Source organism: Panthera uncia, chromosome D2 (genome assembly GCF_023721935.1).
Source record: "Panthera uncia isolate 11264 chromosome D2, Puncia_PCG_1.0, whole genome shotgun sequence".
In the NCBI taxonomy this organism is placed as follows: Eukaryota; Metazoa; Chordata; class Mammalia; order Carnivora; family Felidae; genus Panthera; species Panthera uncia.
This window is the reverse complement of record NC_064818.1, coordinates 44,768,142-44,794,290: the sequence shown is the minus strand read 5'-3', so window position 1 is coordinate 44,794,290 and position 26,149 is coordinate 44,768,142. Positions and strand designations below refer to the sequence as shown.

Below are 26,149 nucleotides of genomic sequence, written 5' to 3'. Positions count from 1 at the left end.
TTCAGTTGGGTCCACGTGTGGCTTCTGTGGGAATGACTGACCACGCTCAATGGCATCAACTCCACACCACTGGCACGGGTGTTAGTCTAAGAGCACCTGTACATACCTGTGTATCTGCACACATGCATATACACACACGTGCACACACACGTCCAAGTACAACTGATTTAATGTTAATTCCAATCCCTCCGCACTAGGAAATGAATGATTCCCTCCACTGTTACCCACTGTTCTGGCTATAGACTGCTCTATAACAACCACCCCAAAATTGAGTGGCTTCTTTTCTTCATGGATTTGCAGCTGGGGCAGCTAATGGGCTAGACATCCACTTGCAAGATGGCACATTCACATGGCTGGCGAGTTGGTACTGGCTGTCAGCAGCAAGGTCAGGGGTTTTGGTTCCTTTACATATAGGCTTTTACTCAGGGCTGCTTAGACCTCCTCACAACATGGCAGCAGAGTTCTAAGAGTGACAAGTGACAGGAAGAAGAAGCTGCAAGTCTCTTGAAGCCTGGACCCGCACACATCACTTTGGCCCTATTCCATTAGTTAAGCCATCACAAATCCACCCAGATCCCAGGGGAAGAGATATAGATGCCATCTCCTGAAGGGCGCAGTATAGACTCATTCTCAGCATCTGTAACCTACCACATCCACAGCTCTCTTTCTTTTTCCCCATGTGTCCCACCCCCAGGTTGTCTGAACCCAGACAGTGAGGAGTCTTACACTAACTTCCAGGGTTCCCCTATCTCACTGCCTGTTTTCCCTCAAAGTACATATTCTAAGAACAATCTCCAACAACCACATCTATAGCTCTAGCTTTCCCCATGTCTATTATTACCAACTATCTCCGTGCAGTGTGAGGACATGAAGTGGTTCATTTTCCCCAAAAGCAAACTCAACATAAAGGCCAGCAGGACCTACCCATGCTTGCTAGACGAATGCCTTCTTCTCTTGGTGTGAGATCCTATGATAGGAAGGGTTCTAGAAAGACCAAAGCCCAAGGCTCATGGCATGAAAACAACAGTCAACAAAATCTTTCCTAAAAACACTGTTCTGCATGCTAAGAAGTCATTAGCTCTGTGCTGCTTCCTGTGTGATGCAATAAAACCTCCCTGTCTGCAACCTCCTGGAGCTATCTAAACATCACATGTATAGGGGATGACATCCTTTTTGTACCCAAGGGGAATATCGGTACTAGCCAGGCAGAGCCATATGTCCACTGAGTCATAAGACAGGAAAAGAACCAAATGAGTTCTGCTCTACAAAAACCCCAGCACTGTCTGAGGGACCCCAGTGGTGAATGACACAGGCCTGGCCAGAGTGTCCAGGTTAAGTTCTGTTCCTTACTAACAACTAAGCGACTTTGCCCAAGTTATGCAACATCTCTAAACCTCTCTTTCCTCATTTACAAGGCTGGGATAAAAAATGGCACTCTCTTCATGGAGTTATTAGGGGGGCTTATAAACACTAAACAAAATGCCTAGTTTAGGTAGTTAGAGTTTGGTGAATATTACTAGCGATTATCAGTGAAACTGATCACCTGCCCTGGCTAAGAACTCCTCTTTGACATATGGAGAGAACTGAGGGAGACTGGTGGGGGAGGAAAGCCTGTAGTTCTGGATGAGAACTTCCTTTCTGACTCATCCTTTCAGAGCCGTTCCTTGCCAGGGGTCCAATGCCCTGAAATTCCATTAGGCTTTTCCTTATTACCAATAGTGTATCCAAAATGTTGAGTGGGTTCACTTTTTAACAACCCCACAGTTGTTCTTCAACTTGGGAGGCAACGGGGCTGGGAGGTACTTCAGAGCCAACGAAGTGCATCCTTGTACTTGCCTAGCAGTTAATGCAGAGTTAGGGAGAACGTTGTCCACTGTAGGCTCAGAGGAATCAAATGTGAGACAAAGCCAAAGAGGCTAAAGGGAAGTTCTTTGGGAAGAAGATGTGAAAGAAGCAGCTCTGAGAGGGTCAGAGGCATTTGATAACAATGCCTGTTATCAAATCTCAAGACTCACCAGGTCAAGGCACATGGCAGCCCCTCTCCCTCCCCCACCTCTTCCCCTCCCCAGCACTCACGCCTGTGCTCTCTCTCTCTTTCTCTCTCTCTCTCTCAAAAAGAAACAAACAAAAACCAGAATATTCCAGATAATCTTAGTTTTCCTTGGGCCCAAAGTGAAAAGAGTCAGGTATAGACAGTTGAGCTCCACCCAACAAAGAAGTCCAAGACTCTTTTAGATACACTCGGTTGTCTCAGAGCCCAATGGGGGCATGGTTACCATGACAACCGATGCATGACTAAGGCTTTAGCATAACTTTTGAAATTCTCATATTTCCAAGGGAGTTCTTTATAGGCAACCTTGAAGAACACTGTTTTGTGGTTATAAAATTCAGAACAGAGTGGTTTCAAGCTTGACTTCTTATACAAGGACCTGTATTCCTAGTATATGGAATGTTCATAAGAACATATGGATGTTCTTAGTCATCAGATTTTATCTGCACTATACTGAAAAAAGAAAAGAAAAGAAAAAGAAAAAGAAAAAGAAAAGAAAAGAAAGAAAGAAAGAAAGAAAGAAAGAAAGAAAGGCAAAAAACCCTCTGATCTTCCCCATGTTACTTTCCACTACCAACTTTTTTTTTAAGTTTATTTATTCTGAGAGAGAGAGAGAGAGAGAGAGAGAGAGAGAGAGAGAGAGAATTCCAAGCAGGCTCTGCACTCTGTGTGGAGCCAATGCAGAGCTCAACCTCACAACCATGAGATCACGACCTGAGTGGACATCAAGAGTCGGACACTTAACTGAATGAGCCACCTGGGTGTCCCCCCCCAACTCTTAATTAAGAAGCCTGTGGTCTCTGGCTCTGGTGGGGTTTTATTAGTTAGAGCTTAAAAGAAACAACAGGTTTGTAGACATGTGGGGCTTAATAAAAGAATATAGATTTTAAGAAATGATAATAATTCTGCTTCTGCAGGGTTCATCAGAGGTGAGCTTCAGGGATTCGAAACGTATCAGATTGTGTTGGCAGTTTGGGGAATGGTGGAAATAGTATCTCAAACTACACACACACAGTTAGTATCCTAGAGGCTGGTGGAAAGGTAATGACTGTGCCCTCCATGTGCTGTGAACTTTACAATCATTACTTAATCTTACCCTCACAGATTTCCAGCAAAGTGCTATTGGTTCCACTTTACAGATGAAGAAACTGAGGTTCAACAATATTTAATCATTTGTTCAAGGATGCACAGCTAATTAGCAATGGAGCCAGGACTTGAGACACCTGCTCTCTTTGGCCCCAAAGTCTGTGTGTTCAACAATAGGGCCATTATGTCTCTAGTTACAAGAACAGAGCTTGAGAGGCATGAACCAATATCAACGTTCAGTGATAGGAACTGCTTGCTATGCATGAGGGCACAAGCTCAAATGCCTACAGATCAGGTAACATAAATGAGTATTGTGTGTTGGGCGAAAGATATTGGGGAATGGGGGAACTGGAGAAAAACTGAGAAGTAGAGACCATCTTCTGTCTAAAAAGGGTGCCCCTAACCATCTCCACCCAATTATCAGTATTGCATCTACCAAAATTTTCAAGAGAAAACTGGAAATCTGATTTTCATGTGAAAACTTTCCATTTTGAAAAAAGGGCCACAAAGTCATTGTTAACCCCTAGAAGCCAGACAAAACACCTTCTGGGTGTTACTTAGTATCTTCCACTCTAGACTAAATATTCCATGACAGTAAAACCTCTATCTGTCTTCTTAGTGCTCATAGCCCCAGGCCCCAGCACAGGGTATAAGAGCTTAATGAATATATGTATAACAAATGAATGAACTTAAAATCAACAATCTGGAAGGAGGTAAAGAAGGACCAAGCCCTGGCTCTTGAATGAGAGTCCTTTCCAGAGCTATGGCTGCCCAGATGGGTAGGAAAGAGACAAGGCAATGGCCGAATCCACTCACTTCCCAGCAAATTTTGGTGGGGGGCAGGCAGTGGCTCACACTTTTCCTTCCATAAAGCAAAGTTGACCTGAGAACTGGGGAAGACTCAACCACCCCCACCTCCCCAGAAGCTAGGGTCATCAGGGCAGGGAGGGTTAGGAATGAGAAACCTGAGCTGTGTCTCCTAACCTATTTCTTCTTTTCCTATACATTCCCTATGCTCCAGTTATCCAGTCTGTGAAATGAAATAGATGGGGTATAATAAGTCCAAAAGATGGAGGAAAACAATGAGTTAATGGGCAGTAAGCTACCTGACAAAATTTTTTATAGAAAGACATGCCTAAGTGTTCAATGTATCCTAGAAATATGATCTCAAGAAGATTCCCACCTTTGGAGATCCTCAATTATTTCTGGCTAATAAGTTAGATGAGATATATCAACAAGGGAGTTTCCCGAAAAAACCTGCCAAAGTCTCCATCTGTCTTAGTCTAGTTTCAAATGTGAAAGGATCTCATATTCTCTGAATGTAGCTTTGAATGTAGCTATATGTTTTCTTTTTAATAACTCCAAATCAATAGTCAAGCAAAAACTAAATTCTCATAAAAAGTTTCCAACTCTGGGGGCGCCTGGGTGGCTCAGTCAGTTAAGCATCTGACTTTGGCTCAGGTCATGATCTCATGATCTCCCGCGTCGGGCTCTGTGCTGAGAGCTCAGAGCCTGGAGCCTTTTTCAGATCTGTGTATCCTTCTCTCTTTGTGCCCCTCCCCTGCTCACACTCTATCGCTCTCTCTCAAAAATAAATAAACATAAAAAAAATTTTTTTTAAGTTTCCAACTCTGCAACTCAAACTCCAATATATGCAACTATAAAGCAGACCTCACAGGCAGCACCTTTGTTCTGAGACAAAAAAGGGAATCTTTTGCACCCAAGCTGTCACCAGCTGCCACTGGCCAGAATGGTAGCCCAGTGGACAACGTGGGCTTCCCTCATGGGCCTGTGACCAGGTTCTCCCAAGCCCCCCACTGTTGGCATGCTGGTGTTTGAGGTTACCCACCAACTCTGCACCCCAGGAAACACATTCCTTTCCTAGCTCCAGAGGAGCTGGTCTTTCTCTGGCTCCTATGTTGGGATTGTGGTTGAACAATATAATTTTTTTAACTAAGGAGACAGTATTACTCAAGAGCCAACTGTTCTTTCCAACTCTTCCTCATCCTGGAGATGAGCCTTGCTTGCCATTTTTATTACATAGCAAAACACTCCCCTCTAAGCAACCCACCAGGGACCACTTGTGATGATATTAAAACCACCGACTCCAGCTTCCGATCATCCCAGAAGTGTTCCCCAGAGCACCGTATTATCTTATGGTTTCAAAAACAAGAATACCGACCTTTAGGAACAGTGGGAGAAGATTCAACAGGCTCTGCTGATGTTCAGCCGGGCTTCCGTGAGCCAACTTCTGATATTCCAGAAACTTCCTTTCTAGCATCTCCCAGAGAGCAGTGGGACCAGGAGACTGGCCTCCATGTGGGAAGTCAGGCTGAGCAACATCAGGCTGGCCTTCATTTTTGGAACCTGGACACTCAGCTCTGTCTTCAGCCCTTGAAACATCTTCTGCCTCCATGCCTTAGCAAAGCAGATCTGAATTCAGAACAAAAAACAAAAATGTAAAGTCCTGTCACAGCACTTCCCGATGAAGCTGATTGGGAGACAAGGTACTGTACTCATTCAGTTCAGTTCCTATTGAGGATGGTTCCTCTAAGAATCTGAAACTGACTAAAATAGGGAGACTTTTTAAAAAAAGAGATTCTGACTTAGACGTGACTTATATTGACAATCTAACTTGTGCCAGGCACCGTTGCTGGGCTCTTTACACAGACTCATGAGAGCGATGGGCACTCTTATTTTCTCTGTATAAAAAAGGAAACTGGCTGGGCCAAAGGCATATGGGCAGGTAGACATCCAGTTGAAAGGCAAACCGTTAACACCAAAGCTTGTTTTTTGTTTTTATTAAATGATGCCACACTTTTTTTAAAAAGCAAAGTAGAAGGGATATGCACAAATGCCTCACCAGTATTTGTACAAGCATGCAATTCTGTACTTCAGTTGTAACTTCCTTCTACCATATGAGCCTAAAAGGTTACAGGTTTTTCATTCTCAGCATTATTTGCTTCACATTCAATATTTTTAGAGAACTTTGTCCTCAAAAGGACTCTAAACCCCCATGCTAACTTAAAAGACCTCCTTTATTAGCATGCACACGGGCGACTTGTGCAAGCCGGAGATCTTGGGTCAGTAGGCATGAGGACAAGAATTTATGCAATGAAAGTAGCCAAAGACCGATTTGCCAGATCGGTAACCTTGAGAAGGTGCCTTTATTTGTGTCCTTGACTTTTCAGTTGTCCCAGTCTCTGGTTAACTAGAGTCATGACTGACTCCCAGCACAACAAATGCTTGTTTGTTTGTCAGGAGTACAGGAAACTCCAAGTGGAGCCCAGAATGTCCAGCTCTCCTACAAGAAGCCCTCCCCAACCATGACGTCACCATGTAGGAGTCCATCCTGGAGTCTGTCCAGTGACCAACAACCACCAATCATGGGGCAGCAACCAGACAGATGGGCACAAGAAACAGACCCGCCAGTATTTTTCTCTGGGCTACGGCAGCTGAGGGGCTGTGCCACACTTTATTTTTAGCCCAGTACACACACCCCCTGCAGGCTAGAACGGGGGTGAACTAAGGGTCATGTGGCCAGATAAACCATCCCTCTTTGAATCATTCTCACCCTTTATGTACACAACTCCATGAGTCCCTGATGCTTCTTCCAACACATGTACTTACTACTCTCAAACTTCATTTTCTTGTTACAAAAACCATGGAAGTTCAGTGTCAAGGTAGGAAAGGAACAGAGTATCAGGAAGCATACCGAGTATTGAAATAAGCAAACCAGCCTCGAAAATTCTCTGAGCGGACAATACCAGTTTAGTCCTACAAGCAAAGCTTAACGTCACTTATTTTGCAAAACTAACTTGATCTCAGTCATTTCTTGCTTGGAACTCTGAAAATCAGAAACAAAACTTAAACTGTCTTCCAAGGTTGATATGAGGCAACCACAGACCAATTCCCTGTCATTTAAGAAAATTCTAATATTTTAACCAATCACTGCGAAGAATAGTCGGTGCCTTCTCACTATATAAGCTGCTTTATAACAATAGACCCCTGAGCAAAGTGTTCCCACTTGGCAAACTTGTCTTTTTTGGTATGTGCACAATCTGTTTTCACTAATCACTACTTCAGTAATTCATTGGTTTTACTTTGGCTGTTTCTGAGCCTGTGACACTAACTTGCCCTTACCCAGAAAAATGATTACCGGTATTTCATGTTTATCTATGAATATGTTTGATTAAAAAAAAAAACATAATCCTAGGGGTGCCTGGGTGGCTCAGTCAGTTAAGTATCCAACTCTTTATTTCAGTTCTGGTCATAATCTCATGGTCCGTGAGTTCGAGCCCTACATCAGGCTCCTCGCTGATAGTATGGAGCCTGCTTGGGATACTCTCTCTCTCTCTCTCTCTTCCTCCCTCCCTCTCTCTTTTCCCCTTCTCTGCTTGTACACTCTATCTCTCAAAATAAATAAACTTTAAAAAAAAAACATGCTCCCTAATATTGTTGAAGCAAACTTTTTATTTATACTTTTTGCTTTTGATGGTTGGTTAGCTGGGGCTTGGTAGGAGTTTTGTTTCCTTTGTTGGGTTGACCCTCGGGGGCAGGTGGTGGGGTGCCGCACATTCCAGCACAGTCTTCCCTGACCTGGACCACGTTCCTGGCTGGCTTTGTCAGTTTATTCACTTCTTCCTTAGCCCTCCTTTCCCCACTCACATTCCCTTCTTCCCCATCCCGCCCACCCCACCTGCTTAACAACACAGGTCTTTATAAAACATGACATAGGTGGGGCGGGTGGCTCAGTCTATCAAGTGCCCAACTTCGGCTCAGGTCATGATCTCACAGTTCGTGGGTTTGAGCCCCATGTCAGGCTCTGGGCTGACAGCTTGGAGCCTGGAACCTGCTTCGGATTCTGTGTCTCCCTCTCTCTCTGCCCCTCCTCAACTTGCACTCTGTCTCTCTCTCTCTGTCTCTCTCAAAAATAAACATTAAAAACAAAACAAAACATGACACAGGTGATATGATTTCTGAATACAGGCATTTCAAGTTCCCTGAATGACTTTCTGCATCTTTTCTGCAGCTCACTTTTTCACTCAGCGTTGCGCCTTCAGACCTAGCATGCGTCTCTGTGTTTGTCAGCTGCATCCCTTCTAACTGCTGCCCCATGTTAGAAAGTGGGCATCGCATGCCTCTTTGACGTGTCGCTCCACAGTCATGGCCAGATTGCCCATGACTTCCTACAGTGCACTCAATTTCGTTCTGGATATGCCCATGACGGGCCCTTCATGGGGCTGGATATGACTGGCTCTGCATATGGACTTGGGGGCAGGAGTCAAGGGTACACACCTGTTTCATTCAACTGAATGCCATGAACTAAGATGCTTCCAGAAAGCTGGCACCAGACCACACTTTCCCCACAGGCTCCTCTACCATCTCCCCAATTACCCGTGCTCTAATGTTTGCCAATCTGATTGAAGTAAAGCGATCCCTCTTTGTTATTTTAATTTGCATTTCTCTAAGGAGTCTGAGCATCTCAGATGCCTCTTAGCTATTCGCAGCTCCTCTTCTGTGAAGTGACTATTCATAACCTTTGCTTATTTTTCCTTGCCTGTCTTTTTCTTGTTGCTTGGAGGGAGTATAGTCAAGAAACTTGTCCCTTGTTGGTTTTACAAATCACAAATATCTTCTTGCAATCCATTTTTCTGATGAATTAGTTTAGAATTTTGTTTGTCACAAAAACGTATCATGAATTTTCGTGTTGCCAAAGGTCCTCCGCATCTTCATTTTGTTTTTATTTATTATTTATTTTTGAGAAAGACAGAGAGGGTGCAAGAAGAGGAGGGGCAGAGAGAGAGGGAGAATCTCAAGCAGGCTCCACACCATCAGCACAGAGCCCAAAGTGGGGCTCAAACTCCCGAAACTGTGAGATCGTGACCTGAGTCGAAATCAAGAGTTGGATGCTTAACCGACTGAGCCACCCAGGGGCCCCATCTTCATTTTGAACGGCTTACGGTGGCGGTAGAGTCATGCTGGTCATTCATTTAATTAATCCCCTACACGTAGATGTTTAAGTAGTTTCAAATTATTCGCTACTATAAACACACTATAATGATAGGCCTTGTGTCTAAGTCTTTCTTATAGCCATGAACAAATAATAGATTTAATACATCCTGAAATTCCTAGAATATAAATAGCTGTACCTTGACACGTATTTCCAAGCCACTTCTCCTTAAAAACTGCATCAATGTATAGTCCTCTGACCAAGAATGTATCAGAGTTCACACTTCCTGGGGTGCCTGGATGGCTCAGTCTGTTAGGCGTCCAACTTCAGCCTAAGTCATGATCTCACCATCCCCGAGTTCGAGCCCCGCATCGGGCTCTGTGCTGACAGCTCTGAGCCTGGAGCCTGTTTCAGATTCTGTACCTCCCAATCTCTCTCTGCCCCTTCCCCACTCACACTCTGTCTCTCTCAAAAATAAACATTAAAAAAATTACAAAAAGGAGTTCACTCTTCTTCACTTATCGCTTTTTAATTCCTGCTCATTTGGTAGGTTAAAAAGCAACGGTGCTGACTTGTGCACACACACAAAAGCAATGGCTTCTGTGTTGCATCCCCCCACATATTCTGCTGTCTTCTTTCTGTCTGGTTGCTGCTCAGTCTCCTTCAGGGGCCCCTGCAGTGGTTTTCTGGAGTCAGATGCCAAGTGTCCTCATTTCTTGAGTTCCCTCAAGCTACTCCCCTGAGAGCCACATAGGCACTGCATGCTAGCTCTGAAGGAAGTCACTGCAGCTATGTCGGGGGTTGGCACAGCACAGACGCTCAATCAAATGTTACTGTACGAATGAACGAACGAATGAATGAACCTATATGCTGACGGCACCCGGATCTTTCTGTCTGTAGTTTAGACTCCTCTTCAAAACAAGTTTTTTCCCCCCTCGCTCCAAGATCTCTACTTGAATTTCCCCCAGACTTGGACTGTCCCTGTGTCCAAACCACTCTCTCCATCCCCAACAGAGCCAGCACAGACACCCCAATGCACGGGATGGCTGATAGGGCCAAGATAAGTGTTGCCTCCATCACATTTTGCGGTCACACCTACCAGGTGCTACTAATAGAGTCATTCAATAACACGCCTCGGTAGGCTTGCAGCCACGCCACATTTTCAGAACAGGCAGGTGACAAGATAAGGTGAAAGTGTGGCCCTGAGGAAAGTAGGTGGATGTCCAGGGGAGATATCAGAAACCCCTTCAGGTTTCCTCTGAAATTAAGAAGCCATATTTACAGAAGTGAAACACTTGAATCGTTTTTCCCTGAATAGAGAGGCTTTAAAAACAAGAATCTCTGACAAATGAGGATCCATGAAATCCCACGGAGAAGTTGTCTAACTCACATGTCAAGCTGTAGCCATCCCCCCTCTTGGTTCTGCTCATCACCCTAGACCTACTTCAGTTTTATTTGCAAAAGGAAAATCACAAGGCGTAACTGACCTCTCGGGGCTACTCGAAGAATGGGCAAGAAGAAATCATTCTAATCCACTTCATTATCAAAAGTGCCTTCTTGTAAGAAGGTGCTAACACTTTCTTATCCAGGGCAAAACAGGCTAAGCTGGGGGGAGGTGCACTGGAGGGCTGGGATTAATGAGGCAAGTAAGATCCCTACTTCAGTCACAAGAGGTAAGGGATGTCAAAAATCTCAGCCACGAAAAATAACGCTTTAGTGAAGTATCTTTAAAAGTCAAAATTAATGCCAAAAACTCCATGAGGAACAAATATCAAAATTTCAAAAAGAAATAGGTTCCAACCCAGCAGATGCCTGACCCCACCTCCCTGGCCTCACCCTATGGGAATGGGAGCTGGGGGCATTTTTCCCAAAAAGCAACAAAAAAATAAACAAACACCACTTCAAGGCTCAAACTTCCATGGATTCTATTCTCATACATGCAGCATAGTGGCCACGAGCACAGACTCCGGAACTAGGCCTCTCCAGTGTGAATCAACGGGCTTAAACCTAGTGATGAAACCCATCCGTGCCTGTGTCCTCATTTATAAAAAGGGACAGTAACAGGACCCCTCCAGGGGTACCGGGATTAAGTCAGTGTTGGCACATGTCTTCTCTAGGATGGTGGAGGGTAGATGGGCATTTATTGGTGCCTCCTTGGTGCAGACATTTACCTGCACCAATTCATGGAATCTTCCTGCTTTCCAGCAAGGTCAAAGCTATCAGCCTTCATCTGTAGCTGCTTCCAAGGCTCAGAGCAGAGAAGTGACCTCTCCAGGGCCCTGTTGTCAGTCAGGGGCCAAAGCAGAGTCCATCCTGGGTCAGCAGACAGCAATGCTCACCAGAGGTGATACTCAAACAAGGGCTGGTTTGAGGCCCTGGGTAGACAGAAGGGCTTGGACAACTGCTTGGCAGGTAACCCAGGCTGAGGGAAGACTTGCCACCCTATAAAGATTTCTCGGAGAGGTGGGAGTTTGCAGGGGCAGGTAGGGCAGGGGTGGGGATGGAGTGAGGTAAAGGGAAAGATAGCTTTAGCAGAACCAGAGGACTGGAAGCTGTGGGGGGAGGGGGCCTCGGGGGACTCCAGGAACAACAAGGCCCCCTCTCTGCCAGTGAGCTGTTTCCCCGTCTGGGTCGGGCTCGCGGCATGTGACGCAAAGCACAGTTTAGTCATGTTTCTTCCCCTGCCCCACCAGGCAGACCAGAGGCCTTGCTTTCCTGCAGCCTGCACGAGGCAGCAAGAGAGAGGCACTGGGCAGGAACCTGCCCACTCATACAGCCCCCAACCCGAAGGGGAGCCTTAGGGCTGAGATGGGAGTCACAGGGCAGCTGGTCTGCTGTGGTGCCTTAACCGAGTTACTTCCCTTCTCTGAAACTAGGTGTCTCCTCATTGAAATGGCCCCGGCGGTCTCAGTTCCACCCTCTGGCCTCGATGCATTGACCGCAGAAGAGATGTAGGGCAATGAGTCAGTGCCGAACGGATGGAGAGGCACCTGAGGGGGCTAAGGGCCTGCGGTTGCGTGTGGCGGGTGGGGGGTGCGGGGGAGAGATTCCCCTGTCCGTGTACGGGGAGTAGACGATGAGTTGGCAGTGACAGTAGAGGGAGGGATTCCCAGGGCTGGGAGTGGGCCACGTGGGCCCCCTCAGATGGGTATCGCTGCCCATCCTCGCTCCCAGCCCACCCACCCTGCAGAACATGACATTGTCAGAGCTCTGCTTTGTAATGTGTCAGAAGCAGAGCACCCAGGGCCTCCGGCCTGCAGCTGTGTGCTGAAGCCCGGAGAATCAGCCGCGTTGGTGAGGCCTGGGGGCTGCGAAACCAACATTCGGTTGACCGTTTCATCCCTGACCTTCTGTGAAGTGATTTGCCAACAGGTAAAAGCTCAGGACGTAAAGCTGTGATTTAGCAGCCCTTGGAGCTAAGATGTCAGGAAGCCATTCCGGGGGAAACGGGGCAGGAAGGTATGTGGAGCCACTCTCCAACCGGGCAGGTCACAGGGAAGCCTGGGACTCAGTGCCTTCTGTGGAGCAGCTCAGACCTGGTGACAAAGAGCGGCTACGATAAAATTCAAGATAGAGGTGGTCTCCCCGTTTCTCACCATACAATCACACGAGAAAGGCCACACTAAAGAGGGTAACATGTTTTGTACGTAAATTACGCCTCAATAAACCTGGCTTACAAAAAATACATTCTGAGGTGGAAAGAGGACTCACAGAAGAATCTAGAAGGAGAGGCGGTGGAGGTCTCAGTCCGTCCCCCGTGGTTATATCCAGTGCAACGGGGAGATAGCTATACACTTCATCACGGTAATACCTCACCTCTCTGACCACCTACTTCTTCACGGCCCTACCTTTTATCTCTGTATCACCTCACCTTCTCTTCCCAAAAACAACCCTTGAGGGAGCAAAGAGCAAGGCAGTAGTTTACAGCTGAAAGCCAGATGCAGAGAGGTTTGGTTGCTTCCCCAGGTGGCCACCTTGCAAGTGTTGTATGGCTGGCTCCAAAGCCCCCACCCTTCTCCCTAACCATACCACCTCCTTCCTCGGGATGTCACAAGGTGGGGACAGGATCCAAGTTCCCATGAACACCAGCCGCACACAGATAGAGCTCACTCAGGGGCGCTCCCATGTTGGCCAAGTATGGAGACTACTCCATAAGTTCCCATCCACTTGCCCACCAAATTTTTTTTAAGTGCATTTATTCATTTGGGGAGAGAAGGTGCGGATGCACGTGAACGAGTGGGGGAGGGGCAGAGAGAGAGAGAGAGAGAGAGAGAGAGAATCCCAAGCAGGCTCCACACTGTCAGTGCAGAGCCCAACATGAGTCTCAGTCCCACAAACAGTGAGATCACGACCTGAGTTGAAATCAAGAGTCAGACGCTTAACCAACTGAGCCACACAGTCTTCCCTATTTAAAAAAACTGTATTTTTAATGATAATTTTGTCAAATTGGCTGAACTAATAGTCAAGGTGGGCCAACTATAAAAAGTAAAAAGATCGGGGCACCTGGGTGGCTCAGTCGGTTGAGTGTCCAACTTCGACTCAGGTCATGATCTCACAGTCTGAGTTCGAGCCCCGCATCCGGCTCTGTGCTGACAGCTCAGAGCCTGGAGCCTGCTTCAGATTCTGTGTCCCCTCTCTCTCTGACCCTCCCGCGTTCATGCTCTGTCTCTCTCTGTCTCAAAAATAAATAAACATTTTAAAAAAAATTCATCTTTGCAAATGATTCACAGCAAACAAAAAGATCTCATCATTCCTGAGTTCAAGCTCCACATTGGGCTCTGTGCTGACAGCTCAGAGCCTGGAGCCTGCTTCAGATTCTGTGTCTCCTCTCTCTCTGCCCCTTCCCCGCTCATGCTCTGTCTCTCTCTGTCTCTCAAAAATGAATAAACGTTAAAAAAAAAAGTAAAAAGATGCCCCAAAAGAATTGAAAGCAGAGCATCAATAGATATTTGTATACCCACATGTAAAACATGATTACTCACAAGAGCAAAAAGCTGGAAACAACCCAACTGTCCGTCAGTAGATGACCAGATAAGGAAAATGTGGTCCATCTGTACAATGGAGTATTTGTCAGCCTCCAAAAGGAGGGAAATTTGGATATATGCTACAACATAAATACACCTTGAGGACATTATTCTGGGTAAAATAAAGCAGCTTAGCAGCATGACAGTGTTGAATAAAGTCCCACAGAACCCCCCACCAGACAGCCTTTCCTGCATACCTTGAATTCATCAGGATTTGCTGAGCATGTCCTGTGGGGCAGGCACAGCATTGGGCTGTACCTTCTTAGAAGCAAGGAGGAGCCAGATTTGGGGGGGGGGGAGATGGGTAAAAGATGTGCCCCTCCAACTTGTCTCTGCAGCTGAGAACAAACTCAACAAGGACCGGATACGTAACCATGAACCATGGGCCCTCTGGGAGAAAGAGGTCGTCGGTAACATGTGGAACTGGGAAGTCCCCCTGAGGATGCTGTTCAAAGGTCCCCGCCTGATCTGCACAAACCAAGAGCAGCTAAAGAGCTGGAACAGGATCGTGAGCAGGAAACAAGACCAGTGCAAGCAGACAGGCTCTCTGGAGGGGAGAAGCGTGACTGCGGGCATTACGGGAAACCACGGTGCAGCTGAGTCATGAGGACCAGGAGAATGGGCCAGCACAGACATACTGTTCTAGATAATGAGCAGATCTTGAAGGTTTGGAAGAGAAGAAAAACACAGTAAACACATTTTGGAAATGTTATTCCTGCCTGGCGCGAAGCCAGGCCCAGAACAGGGAGAAACGAGAAGCAGGGAGAGCCAGGAGGCTAACATAGACCCCAGGTGTAGATGAGGACCACTCTGGTTAGAAGGATCACTTTGGAAACACAGAGGCAAAGGGACGTCTGAGATCATCTGAAGGGATGGAGAACTGCTCGATGAGTTTAGAAAGGGAGCAGTCCTCACCAGCCCAGGCTGCACACCAGAACCACCTAGGGGGACTTGCTCCCCGGAGATTGCCACTTCGTTGGTCTGGGTGGGCCCCAGGCAAGCGTGCTTTCTATAAGGTCTCAGGTGATTTCGACGCATCCCCAGGAGAGGTGACAGGCCTGGGAAGCTGTTGCAAGCCACTGGAAAACATCATGAAAGCCTCCCAGAGCTGTGCGTGGAGGCCAGACAGCAGCTCCTGGGCTAACCATGAGCTGGGCGGGTGCCAAGAGTTCCAGGGCCCCCAGCAAGCCAGCTCAGGATGTCTGGGAATGGGGCCTCTAAGTCTGGCTGTACAGCAGCCATGATTACCTAGTAAGATAACATCACCACCCTGAACCTAGACTTCTAGGCTGGACCTGTCTCCCTCCATCCCTACCCAGCTCCACGGGCAGACCCAGAGCAGCATCGGACAAATCTGATTCAAATCCTAGCTCTACCTCTCCCGAACTTTCGGCCTTAGTGACTTACAGTCACCGAGCCTCGATGCCTGCACCTGTACAACGGGAACAGTATCTTCTTACAAGGCTGTTGGAAGGGACGCCTGGGTGGCTTGGTCGACTGAGCGTCCAGCTTCAGCTCAGATCATGATCTCACAGTTCACGAGTTCAAGTCCCACATCAGGTTCACTGCTGTCAGCCCAGAGCCTGCTTCGGATCCTCTGTCCCCATCTCTCTGCCCCTTCAACACTCATTCTCTTTCTCTTTCTCTCTCTCTCAAAAATGAATGAACATTTATAAAAGAAAGAAAGAAAGAAAGAAAGAAAGAAAGAAAGAAAGAAATGAATTAAGAAAACAAAAGAGTTAAGCAAGTGAACACACGTAAGATCACCTCCAGTGCAGGCTAGATGTGTGCAAAGTGTCTGTTCCTCTTGCCCTGTGCACCCACTCCCATTCTGTGTGTTGCTGCCTTGAGGTTCCTAAAATCTGCCTGCACTTCCTGGAGAAGCCTACATCCAAATAGTCCTCCGTGGGTGTGCTCTGGGACCTCAGTCACTTCTGAGGGTCCAGCCCTGTGGCCAGGGCAAGCTGCCCCCACCCTAGACCTGGTTTCCCTTCTGTACCACCCCCTCCTTGCTTGTCTGCTGAGTGTGTCCAATCTCAGGTTTTCTCACAACAAGGCACTGGTTTGAATGGACAGCAGGACACTAAGTGAGTTAAATCGAGGCCTTGGGGTTCATCCTGGAGAGCACAGAGACAGGGCCAGAGGTGGGGAGCTGGCCATCTTGAAGATAAAGAATGGGGACCAGAAGCAGGAGCGCTGTCCCCAAGAGCCGGCTCCAGGGCAAGTACAAGAGCATGTGCAGAGGGGTTCCTCCTGTGATGAGCATCCCTGTGGGCAATGGCAGGAGTGGGGGGGGGGAGGAAATGTGGGGGGGGGAGGAAATGTGGGGGAGGGGGACACAGGGTGGTGGGAGGCGCACGGAAACAAGTGGTGTTGGAGGTTCCTTGAGCCTTGACATCCACTTCCAGTGCAAGGACCAGCAGCCACCTGCTGCCCCAAGCCCTCTCCAGTTGACAAGGGTCCCACCTCCTCCATCAGCCAAGGGCTGAGAGTGCCCACAAGCAGAGAACAGCAGAGCCCAGGGCTCTACATCCTGCCTCAAATGCCTCGGTTATTTCCAGAAGTTGAGAAATTCCCCCTGAAGACTAAGATGGAGACCCTGATTGACAGGAACTGGGCAGGTTGCACCTGCCACGGCCCTCAACACTTCCTTTTTCTGATTCCAGTCCAAGCCCTCCTGGCTAGCACACACCTCTGCGGTTTTGGCAACAGCAACAGAATATAGGAACCTGCCGTGTCCTGCAGGAGGGTCCCTGGTTCTGTATCTCACTATGTGTACTGACTTCCACATTGCCAAAAATGGCCAGGGAGCAGTTCCCCTGGCCAGATCCTCAAAGCTTAGCTGTAACTGAGCTGTCACTGTCTGCACAAAGAGCATGGGCCAGTGACAGCACAGGTGACAAGAAGCCCAGCCCCCATAATCGGGAGTCGCTCCATCATGGGAGCGAATCTGTGGCTCGCTGCCCACTAAAACATAGGGTAGTGTTGCTTAAGTACAAATGACCGTAACTGAACGAGCATCTGCTGGCAGTTATCAGTGATGCTCTCTAATCTTAGAAAACTTATAAGGTAGGTATGATTATTCCCATTACATAGATGGGGAAAGCAAGATGCAGAGAAATTGACATTCAGAGAAAATAGCTAGCTTATCTGAAATCAAACTGCTAACAAGCATCAGAATCAGAATAAACATCAGAAGGGCAAACCCAGACTTTTCTGACTTCAAAGCTCTTCATCCCCTTCCACCAATCCAGGTTGGCTTGACACAGTCATCAACGATGGTAAGAATATATCTTGGGGATACCTTGGGCACCAGCTGGAAACTCTAGTAGGAGTCCCCTGGCTGGACTTGCAAAGGTGTTGCTGATCCCTCGTCCAAGGAGGTCTGGGGCCAGGTCTGCCGTGTGGCCCCAGCTCATAGAACAGGACCCTGTGGTCTCACCATCCCCCCAGGTAAAAGCTGATCTCTGGGAACCACAAGGCCAACGGTTGATTAGCCCGGGCACAAGGTGGACACCAGCCAGCCAGCCACTCCTGGGCTGCCACCAGCAGCACGCCCAGCATTAAACACTCACCCTCCAGGCTAAGCCACCAGAACTGCGGCTCTCTACAGCTTTCTCTGTGGGGTGGGACGTTTGATTAGCAAACATGCAAGGAGCGGAACTGTCCCTGGTCCACACCCTAGACCTGACAGCTCACACTCAGGGGTGCAGAAGAACAGCAAGGAAACAGACAGAGTGGGGTAGGTGCTGGACAGGGAGGTGCCTGGCTGTGGGGCACAGCAGAGGCTCCTGGCCCAGTCTGGAGAGGGTCGTGATGGTCTGGGAAGACTTCTCAGAAAAGATGGTCCCCACGACGGGCACTGAGAGATGAGGAGTTGGTGCTCCGGAAGCCAAGCACCCCGGGCAGCATGCATGTTCGGGGAAGACAGTAGAGATTCAAAGAGTCTGGAGCACAGGGAGCAAGGATGGGGAAGGGTGTGTGTGGCAAAAGGAACGCCAGTAATGCCCTTGTCATGTTCCATGCAGTTATCCTGGGAGTCGCCGTGGGGTTCTCAGCAGAGAGTGATATGGACCCTGTAATGTGACCCCCTGCTAGATGCTGGGCCTGCCCAGAGGGCTCAGTCCCTGCCCCCAGGTGCTCACAGCCTGAGGAAGGGGATGGGGGCAGGTAAAGGGATGCCACAATTCAATGCCTGCAATGCACCCTTTATAGCAGGAACCCAGAGTGAAGGGGGCAGAGGAAAGGAGCTGGCAATTCGAGGTGAGAAGGGGGAGGGGGAGGGTAGCAGGTGGTAGGAGAGGTGTCACAGAAGCCAGGGCTTTGGAGAAGGAGCCTGAGTGGAGGAGAAATAAGCCTGTGGACAGGTTAGAGAGAACTGCTCCCTGAGGAAGGACACACAACGGGATGGGAGAGGTGATGTTGGACCACTAGTGGTTTTGTACCACCGCAAGGAGGAGGGGGTGGGAACAGGGTAGAGATCACATCTCCGGGAGGGGCTGGGTCAAGGCCTCCAGATGCTAGGCTGCCCCCATCCCATTCTTCATCGTCCAATTTCTTGGGAGGAGTGAAACGACCAGGGACTTTGTAGCACCCTTTATACTTCTCAGACCACTTGTTAACGTTCGAGAGATGAAAACTTTTCCAGGAATGGTTAGCTCACACAACCCTTCTGTTTAGCTCATTGAATTTCAAGTATAAAAAGGGGGGGCCCTGGGTGGTTCAGTTGGTTAAGCGTCTGACTTCAGCTCAGGTCATGATCTTCTGGTTTGTGAATTTGAGGACTGCGTCCAGCTCTGTGCCGACAGCTCAGAGCCTGGAGCCTGTTTCAGATTCTGTGTCTCCCTCTTTCTCTGCCCCTCCCTTGCTCAAGCTCTGCCTCTCTCTCTCAAAAAATAAATAAACATTAAATTTTTTTTTTAATTTCAAGCATACTTTGCTTAGAAAATAAATACAAAAATCGCTATTTAAACTTGTAAACGTATATGGAAGTGTGCATTCCTGACTTGGGAGGAATTAAGCATCTCCTAATTCTCGTGGAACTCATTAGTATACTAAAGAATTAATTTTTAATTCTTGTAGATCAAAAAAAAAATCACAAAAAAAGCAAGAGCACAAACTGCCCACATCACCCGTAAAGAAACTTACTAGTTGTCTTGGGCTCCCTGTCCTCTATCATGCTAGGCAGATCTGGATCCAGAAAACTCTGCTTCTAGGCTCATGCAAAAAAGAGACGTTTTCAGATGCAACTTTGTCCTGTGCTGTTTCTTCACCAAAATGCAGAGGAAATGCATTACTGGCAGTCAGGAAGCAGGGGTGTTAGGCCCCTCTGTGACTGACTTCCCCACCTGTCACATAAAGCACCTGGAATAATGCTCCTTAAGGGTCTGTCCACCGATGAAGGTATACTTTTCAAATTAGTTTCATGTTCAGAGCCTTCACATTTCTCTTTTGAGACCCGGATACGTGTTTAACCAGAACGAGTCTCCTACAAGCTGGTGAATTTCCGGACGTGTCAGGAATAATTTCTTACCTAGACCTAATTCTTCTACATGCACAGGAAATGGGAAAATGGCTCTGGGAGGGTGAGCCCACTGCTGCTTCGTCTCTCTTCCCACCTTGCCATGGCAGGCCTCTCTGCCTCTGGTCTCCCCAACGTCTCCCACTTACCCCACAGTGTCAGACTGAGGAGCACAGCCCCATCACATCAGTCCCTTGCTCAACTGTGTTCAGTGGTTCCTCATGTTCTCAAGGAACACTCTCAAGCTCTTGGCCCTCAATGATATGTCCCAACATCCTTCCTTGACTGATTGCCCACTGCACTCCCAATGAGGTCTGGCCAAATGAACTGTTCACTCATCATCTGATCCTTTGCCTTTACTCAGGAGTCTCTCCCTGGGATGCCCCTCCCTCAGCTCCACATAACCCAATCTTGCCACCTTCCATGCTTCCTTGGCCAGGCATTTCTTCCTTGCCCCAACCAAGAAATAACCCCCTTCTCTCCAACTTCCAAACTCCTGCCACCACCCAGCCATCCTGTGATTAAAAAGTAGTCACAACACTTTGCATCCATCAATGCTACATCCCTACTACAAGATCTCATTTAGTAATTACACCCCGGTGTTCGGGGTTATGATCATCTCCAGGTGCCGGTGGAAGGAGGAGCCCAGGAGTGAAAGTGCACAGACACGGTGTGTGGACTCAAGCAGAATAAAAGTGAGCACTTGGGAATTCCCAAATTTATCATTACCTGCTGCCTGTAGTAACCACAGCACCCCTCACTTTCTTCCTTGCGAGATCATTACTCTTGAATACGCTTCACCTTTCTCATTCCTGCATTTCCTCAATTCTAAGTTTCCACCAGCTATAAAATGCTGGTAGGACCAGTAATTATGTAATTACTTTGAGACGGAGGGGATCATCACATTAAATACACAGGTCAAAACTGAGACTATCCAGACACTTCAAATTGTGCAAGGGAAGAAGTATTTCTCGGAACCAAGGTGATATTTTAGATGCGAGATTCTGAGAGAGATCCCTTCCCCCATGCAGCAGCGGAATCATTCTCAGAGGTACCTGCCCGCCCCCCTCCATTAATTTACAGAATTAAATGTTTCCTGGAGGTATGTGAAAGGAAAAGCTAAAACTTACAAGATTCTGTATTCTGATTGCAGAGTGCTGCCCCTGCTTTGTTTGGTTTTTCCCGTTTCATTATCAGGACTTTGGCCCATCCGCATCTCCTGGCTCTCTTCTCACCCTTCGCCTTCTTCAAAGAGGTGGCGGTCCTTCCCCACCCCCACCAGGGCAGTTGCTGCGCATGCGCTGGATGCATTGCAGAAAATAGGAGCCTCAGGCACCTGTGGAGGAGGCGGGACGACCCCCCCCCCCCCCCCCCCCACCCCAGTAAAAGAAATGCATTATTTGGGCAGAAACACAGAAACGGAGCTGCAGGGTGGTTGCGCCCTGCCCTTAGTACATGCACGTCCCAGCCAGCTGCTTTCTGCACTTGGGGCCCCTCGCTCCTTGATCTGGTCCACACCCAAAAAGAGTCGTAGGAGGAAGCCTGTGGGGGCTCACTGTAGCATGCTCGGACCTCACTAAGTCCTGATAGGCTCTGACCAACCTCATAACACAGTTTCTTCATGTGTACATACTTTTATTCATCTTTGCCTATCTCTTTATATTTTGTGCCTATCCTTTAAACTGTTATCCGGGAGCTACTTGGGCAATTTTCTTCTTATTATTATGTTAAAAACACAAAACTCAACAAGTATTTCCTCTTTTTTGCATACTATATTTCACTTGGAAGCATATTTTATTTATAACTGATGTATAGACATTTTCATTGTATCAGTTGTCCATCATCATATCATAAACATAGTCTGTGTTGCCTTTACCCTTAAATTATCCATTTAATGACCAAGAATCATGCTCTCGGTGGATTGCCCGTAGTTGACTCTCTTCATTCCCTAATAATGGAATGCCCTGAGCCCATTGTTATAGGCAATGATGGGATAAAAAGCATTCCCAGGCAATCTTTTTGTTTGCTGTGAATCATTTGCAAATGGGGAAGAGCAGTTTTCACACTTCTGCCCAAAGTTCACTATTCCTTACCAGAAGTGTTTCCTCAGTTCACAGTGAGGGTGGTGCCTAATTCAAAGTGCAAGGGCTTTATTTTATTTTTAATTTTTTTTTTTTTTTTTTTTTGAGAGAGAGAGAGACAGAGAACTAGCAGGGAAGGGGCGGAGAGAGAGAGGGAGACACGGAATCTGAAGTAGGCTCCAGGCTCTGAGCTGTCAGCACAGAGCCCGATGCGGGGCTCAAACTCACGAATGTGAGATCATGACCTGAGCTGAAGTCAGACGCTTAACTGACTGAGCCACCTAGGTGCCCCAAAGAGCAAGGGCTTTCAATTCAAATCTCAGCTGAGTCTCTTACTGTCTGAGAGGGAGGGACCTCTGAGCTTCCATTTTCCCATCTGTAAAATGGGAGTAATGAAACTGATCTCACTTGGGGGATGAAATATGGGACTAATTCCAGTGCTCTGCCCAGTGTCTGGTTTACTGTAAGTACGAAATCTATTCTTCTTACCCTTCATCCTTCCTTTCTCCCTGGATTATCTGGGCCAAGTAGCTTTTCACTTCTCTAACTTCCATCCTTCTTGAACTGTGTTTCCCACAAAAGCCTCTGGCCGTAAAACACGAAGTACCTCTGAAGGGCACTGCCCAGAAGAAGTACAAAGCCAGCCACATATTCAAGCCACATGTGTAATATAAAATAGTCTTGGTGGCCACATTTAAAAAGTAAAAGTAAAGAGCATAATTAAGCCATTTATTCAAATATACTCTTAAAATATATTTTATTTAATCCAATATATCCAAAATAATATCATTTCAATATGCAATCAATTTTTTTAAGTATTAAGTAAATATTTCCCATTTCTTTTTGTTATTTGTAACATCTTTGATACCCGATGTACATACTAAACTTACAGCCCATCTCAGTTCAGACTGACCATATCTCAGATATGATTAGAAGCTTCTGTATTGGGTTGCACGGATCTAGACTTAGAGACTTAAGCTTCTAACAGGTGTGCAGATGCTTCAAATGGGGCCATCAGCCAAGGGCTTCGGAGTGTTGCCTTGGAAACATCATTACAGGTGCAAAATGCCCACGCATTTTGATGGTTTGCATAAGAAATGGAGACAACAAAGGCAAGTCCCCACTGGTAAATTAATAAGTAAATGTAAATAAATAAATTCTAAAAAGTTCTAGAGTGTGACTCAAGAACTCTGAGGGGCTCATCCTTCCTTCTTTCCCTCCTGCGCAAGATATCTCCCCTAGAACCCCAAGAAGACCAAGCTGTCTTGCTTTTCAACTATGAAGGTCAGATGGGGACAGGGGGTGCCAAGACTTCATTTCTCCACTTGACGTCTAATACACATCTCCACTTTTATTTGTTCAAACCTATATTCTGGAATAACCGCCACCTTGCAAATATGTTCCTTCTGCCCCTGACCTAGCTCAAGATCTGACAATTCCATTCTCCCTATTGCCCTCGAGTCATCTTCAACTTCTCTATCCCACACACTACACTTAAAATATCATCAAATCCCACACTCAAAAAGTATCCAGAACTCACCACTCCGACCACCTCTCATTATCTTTACTATCCCTTTGGGGGGAGCCACCAATACCTCGAGCCTGAATTAGTACAACAGCCATGTAACGGATGGTCTTGCTTGTTCCTTTGCTGCCCATAAAGCAGCTAAAATGATTCTTCTTTAAAATGCAAGCATACATCAGTGAGTCAAAAATATGTATTTTTAGTCACCATTAAAACGATAGAAAAATATATACACCACTTAGGAATAACTCTAGACAAAATATGCACTATTTTATAAAGAAAGTTATAAAATTTCATCAAATATTTTAAAGAAAATTTTATTCAAATATTCTAAAGACTATTTGTCATCTAAACAAATGAGCATACAAACCATGTTCATGAATTGGAAGCGTCATTTTCATAAAGATATTGTATCTCTCTGAATGGTATTTTCAACCAATCCTGAACATAGGTTTTTGTTGAATCTGATAAACTGTTTGTAAAATCATGTGAAGAAAGAATGTACCAAGAATGTCAAGACAGAATGGAAGAAGAAAAAAATAACAAGACTCTTTTCAGATATCAAAATTCATTGTAAGCCTAGAGTTAATCATATCATATAGTATTGGCAAAGGGATCAACAAATGGACAGAACAGAGAGCCCAGAAACAGACCTGCATATACGTGACAACTTGATTTATAACGGAGCTGGTGTAGATCAGTGACTAAAGAATGGCCTTTTAATTAATAGAGCTAAAGACTCTTGGTTATCCATATGGGAAAAAAACAAAACAAAATGTAAAAAATCATTTTTGATGGGACAAAACACTTAAATGTGAAAGGCAAAATTATAAACAAAAAATGTAAGAGTAATTTTATGACTTCGTGATGGAGGCGAATTTCTTAGATAGCACACATGTATATCATAAAAGAACATATGGATAAATGAAGCTCATTTGAAATTAAGAAATTTGGTCAGTAATAGAAATTGCAAAGAATGTATGGAGACAAGGCACAAGCAATGGAAAAATATTTACAATATACATTTACAACAAAGGATTAATATCCAGATATGTATTAAATTATGGAAAATCAACAGGGTAGAATACAGATGGCCCCAAAGAGAAGTGGGCCAAAGATCTGAACATGAAAAGGAATCCAGAATGGCCAATAGGCATATAAAGAGATGCCCAACCTTAGTAATTCAGGAAGTGCAAATTAAAAACACAGATGGATTTAAAAATAAATAAATAAATAAATAAATAAATAAATAAATAAAATAAAAATAAAAAAACACAGATGGATTTTCATTTTCACTAGATTGGCAAAAATTAAAACTCCAGCCATATCAGATGCTGGTGAAGATGTGGGAACAACAGAAACTTTAACATATTGCTCATGGGTGGGTAAAATGAAGCAATTGGTTTAGAAAGCATTTTGGTATCATCCAGTAAGGGTGAAGGTATGTAAAATCCATGACCCACCAATTCTACTTTTAGGGGACATACCTTAGGGAAGTCTTGCACACATACTCTGGGATATACATACAAGCAGAGCCCTAGCAGTACTCACAAATCCTTAGTGCCTAGCAGCTTGTGATAGAAAAACAAAACCAAAAACCAAAAAAAAAAAAAAAAAAAAAAAAAAAAAAATTCCAAGTGCCCATCAGCATTAACTCAGGGAAGTATGTTGAGATATATTTATATAGAACAGAATAATATGAAGGAATTCCAGAAACAAAATTGGGAGCAAGCGAGGCAAGTCTTAAAAAAATATTTAATTCCTATTTGCAAAGTTCAAAAACATGCAAAACTAACACGTATTTAGCAATTTAAATATATGAGCTAAAACGATAGAGAAAAGCAAGGGAACAACAAGCCCTGAAATCTGGGAAACCACGTTCTCTGATAAGAGAGAAAGGACAAGCCTGTGAAGGACCTCAAAGATGCTGATGCTATTTTTTTTTTATTTTTTTTACATGTATTTATTCACTTTGAGACAGAGAGAAGAGCACAGAGAAAAGCAGAGAGAAGGAGAGAGAATCCCAAGCAGGGTCCACACTGTCAGCCCAGAGCCTGATATGGGGCCTGAACCCACGAACCGTGAGATCATGACCTGAGCCGAAATTGAGAGTCAGACACTTAACCGACTGAGCCACCCAGATGCCCCTGATGCTGATGATCTTTAAAGAACACACTTAGGTGATACTTCTCATACCCTATACACTGTTTCTGAATTTTCTTTTCTATAAACTCAACATGTAGAAACTCACTAAGTCTAAGGGGGTACAGCCCAGGACCTCACACTGAACAGGAAGGCCGTCCTTACCTCTCTGGCTGAGTCGCCTGGCCTGCGCCTCACGGCTCTCTGCCCCACTGGCCTCCACCAGGCCCCCTGCACTGCACTTTGACGTCCTTTCTCCATTCCCCTGCCAAAAATATTTCTCAAAAACCACAGAGCTCAGACTCTCCCTTCCTTCAGGTCTCCGCCCAGAAGGCATGCACATTCTGGGCCTCCTGACCCCCTACTCCCAGGCCTCTGCATTCCATCCCACTTCAGCCCATCACGCCAAGTACAACTGCCCCCGTCCACTGGCCCTGATGCCTTTAACAGTGCCTGGCAGGAAATGGCTCTCCATAAGTATTTCTTGAAATCTCTCAAATAATTAAATGGATGATTATGCAGAAAATCATGTCAGCATCGAAGCTTCCTTGGAAAGAGTAATACATGAAATCCTTAGTTGCTGCATTAGCTCCTCCTGGCTTCCCAGAAGCTGGGACAAAGGATTGGTTCAGTGTTCTGTAAGGTCTGATTTCAGGAGGAGAGAAAAGCAAATTCTCTGTGAGCCAGGTGGTCCGGCTTAATCAGTTGCTGTTTCTAAGGGTTGATGTGGTAATTCACATGAGGAGAGCGAGGCCGGAAGAGGCACC

The 26,149-nt window shown here is 46.1% G+C and overlaps 1 protein-coding gene across 6 annotated transcripts in view; it reads right to left on the bottom strand.

Annotated features, from left to right (window-relative positions):
- The window catches only part of WDFY4 (WDFY family member 4), a 298,336-nt gene that overhangs the window by 271,386 nt on the left and 801 nt on the right, over window positions 1–26,149 (bottom strand). For 5 of the 6 annotated variants that reach the window (XM_049645347.1, XM_049645343.1, XM_049645342.1 and 2 more), the window contains one exon: window positions 5,319–5,569. In XM_049645347.1, the coding sequence (XP_049501304.1) occupies window positions 5,319–5,552 (234 nt within the window). In that variant the 5' untranslated portion in view covers window positions 5,553–5,569. Of the gene's footprint in view, window positions 1–5,318; window positions 5,570–25,547; window positions 26,147–26,149 lie in introns of those variants that run through there. The other variant, XM_049645344.1, reaches the window with a different exon arrangement.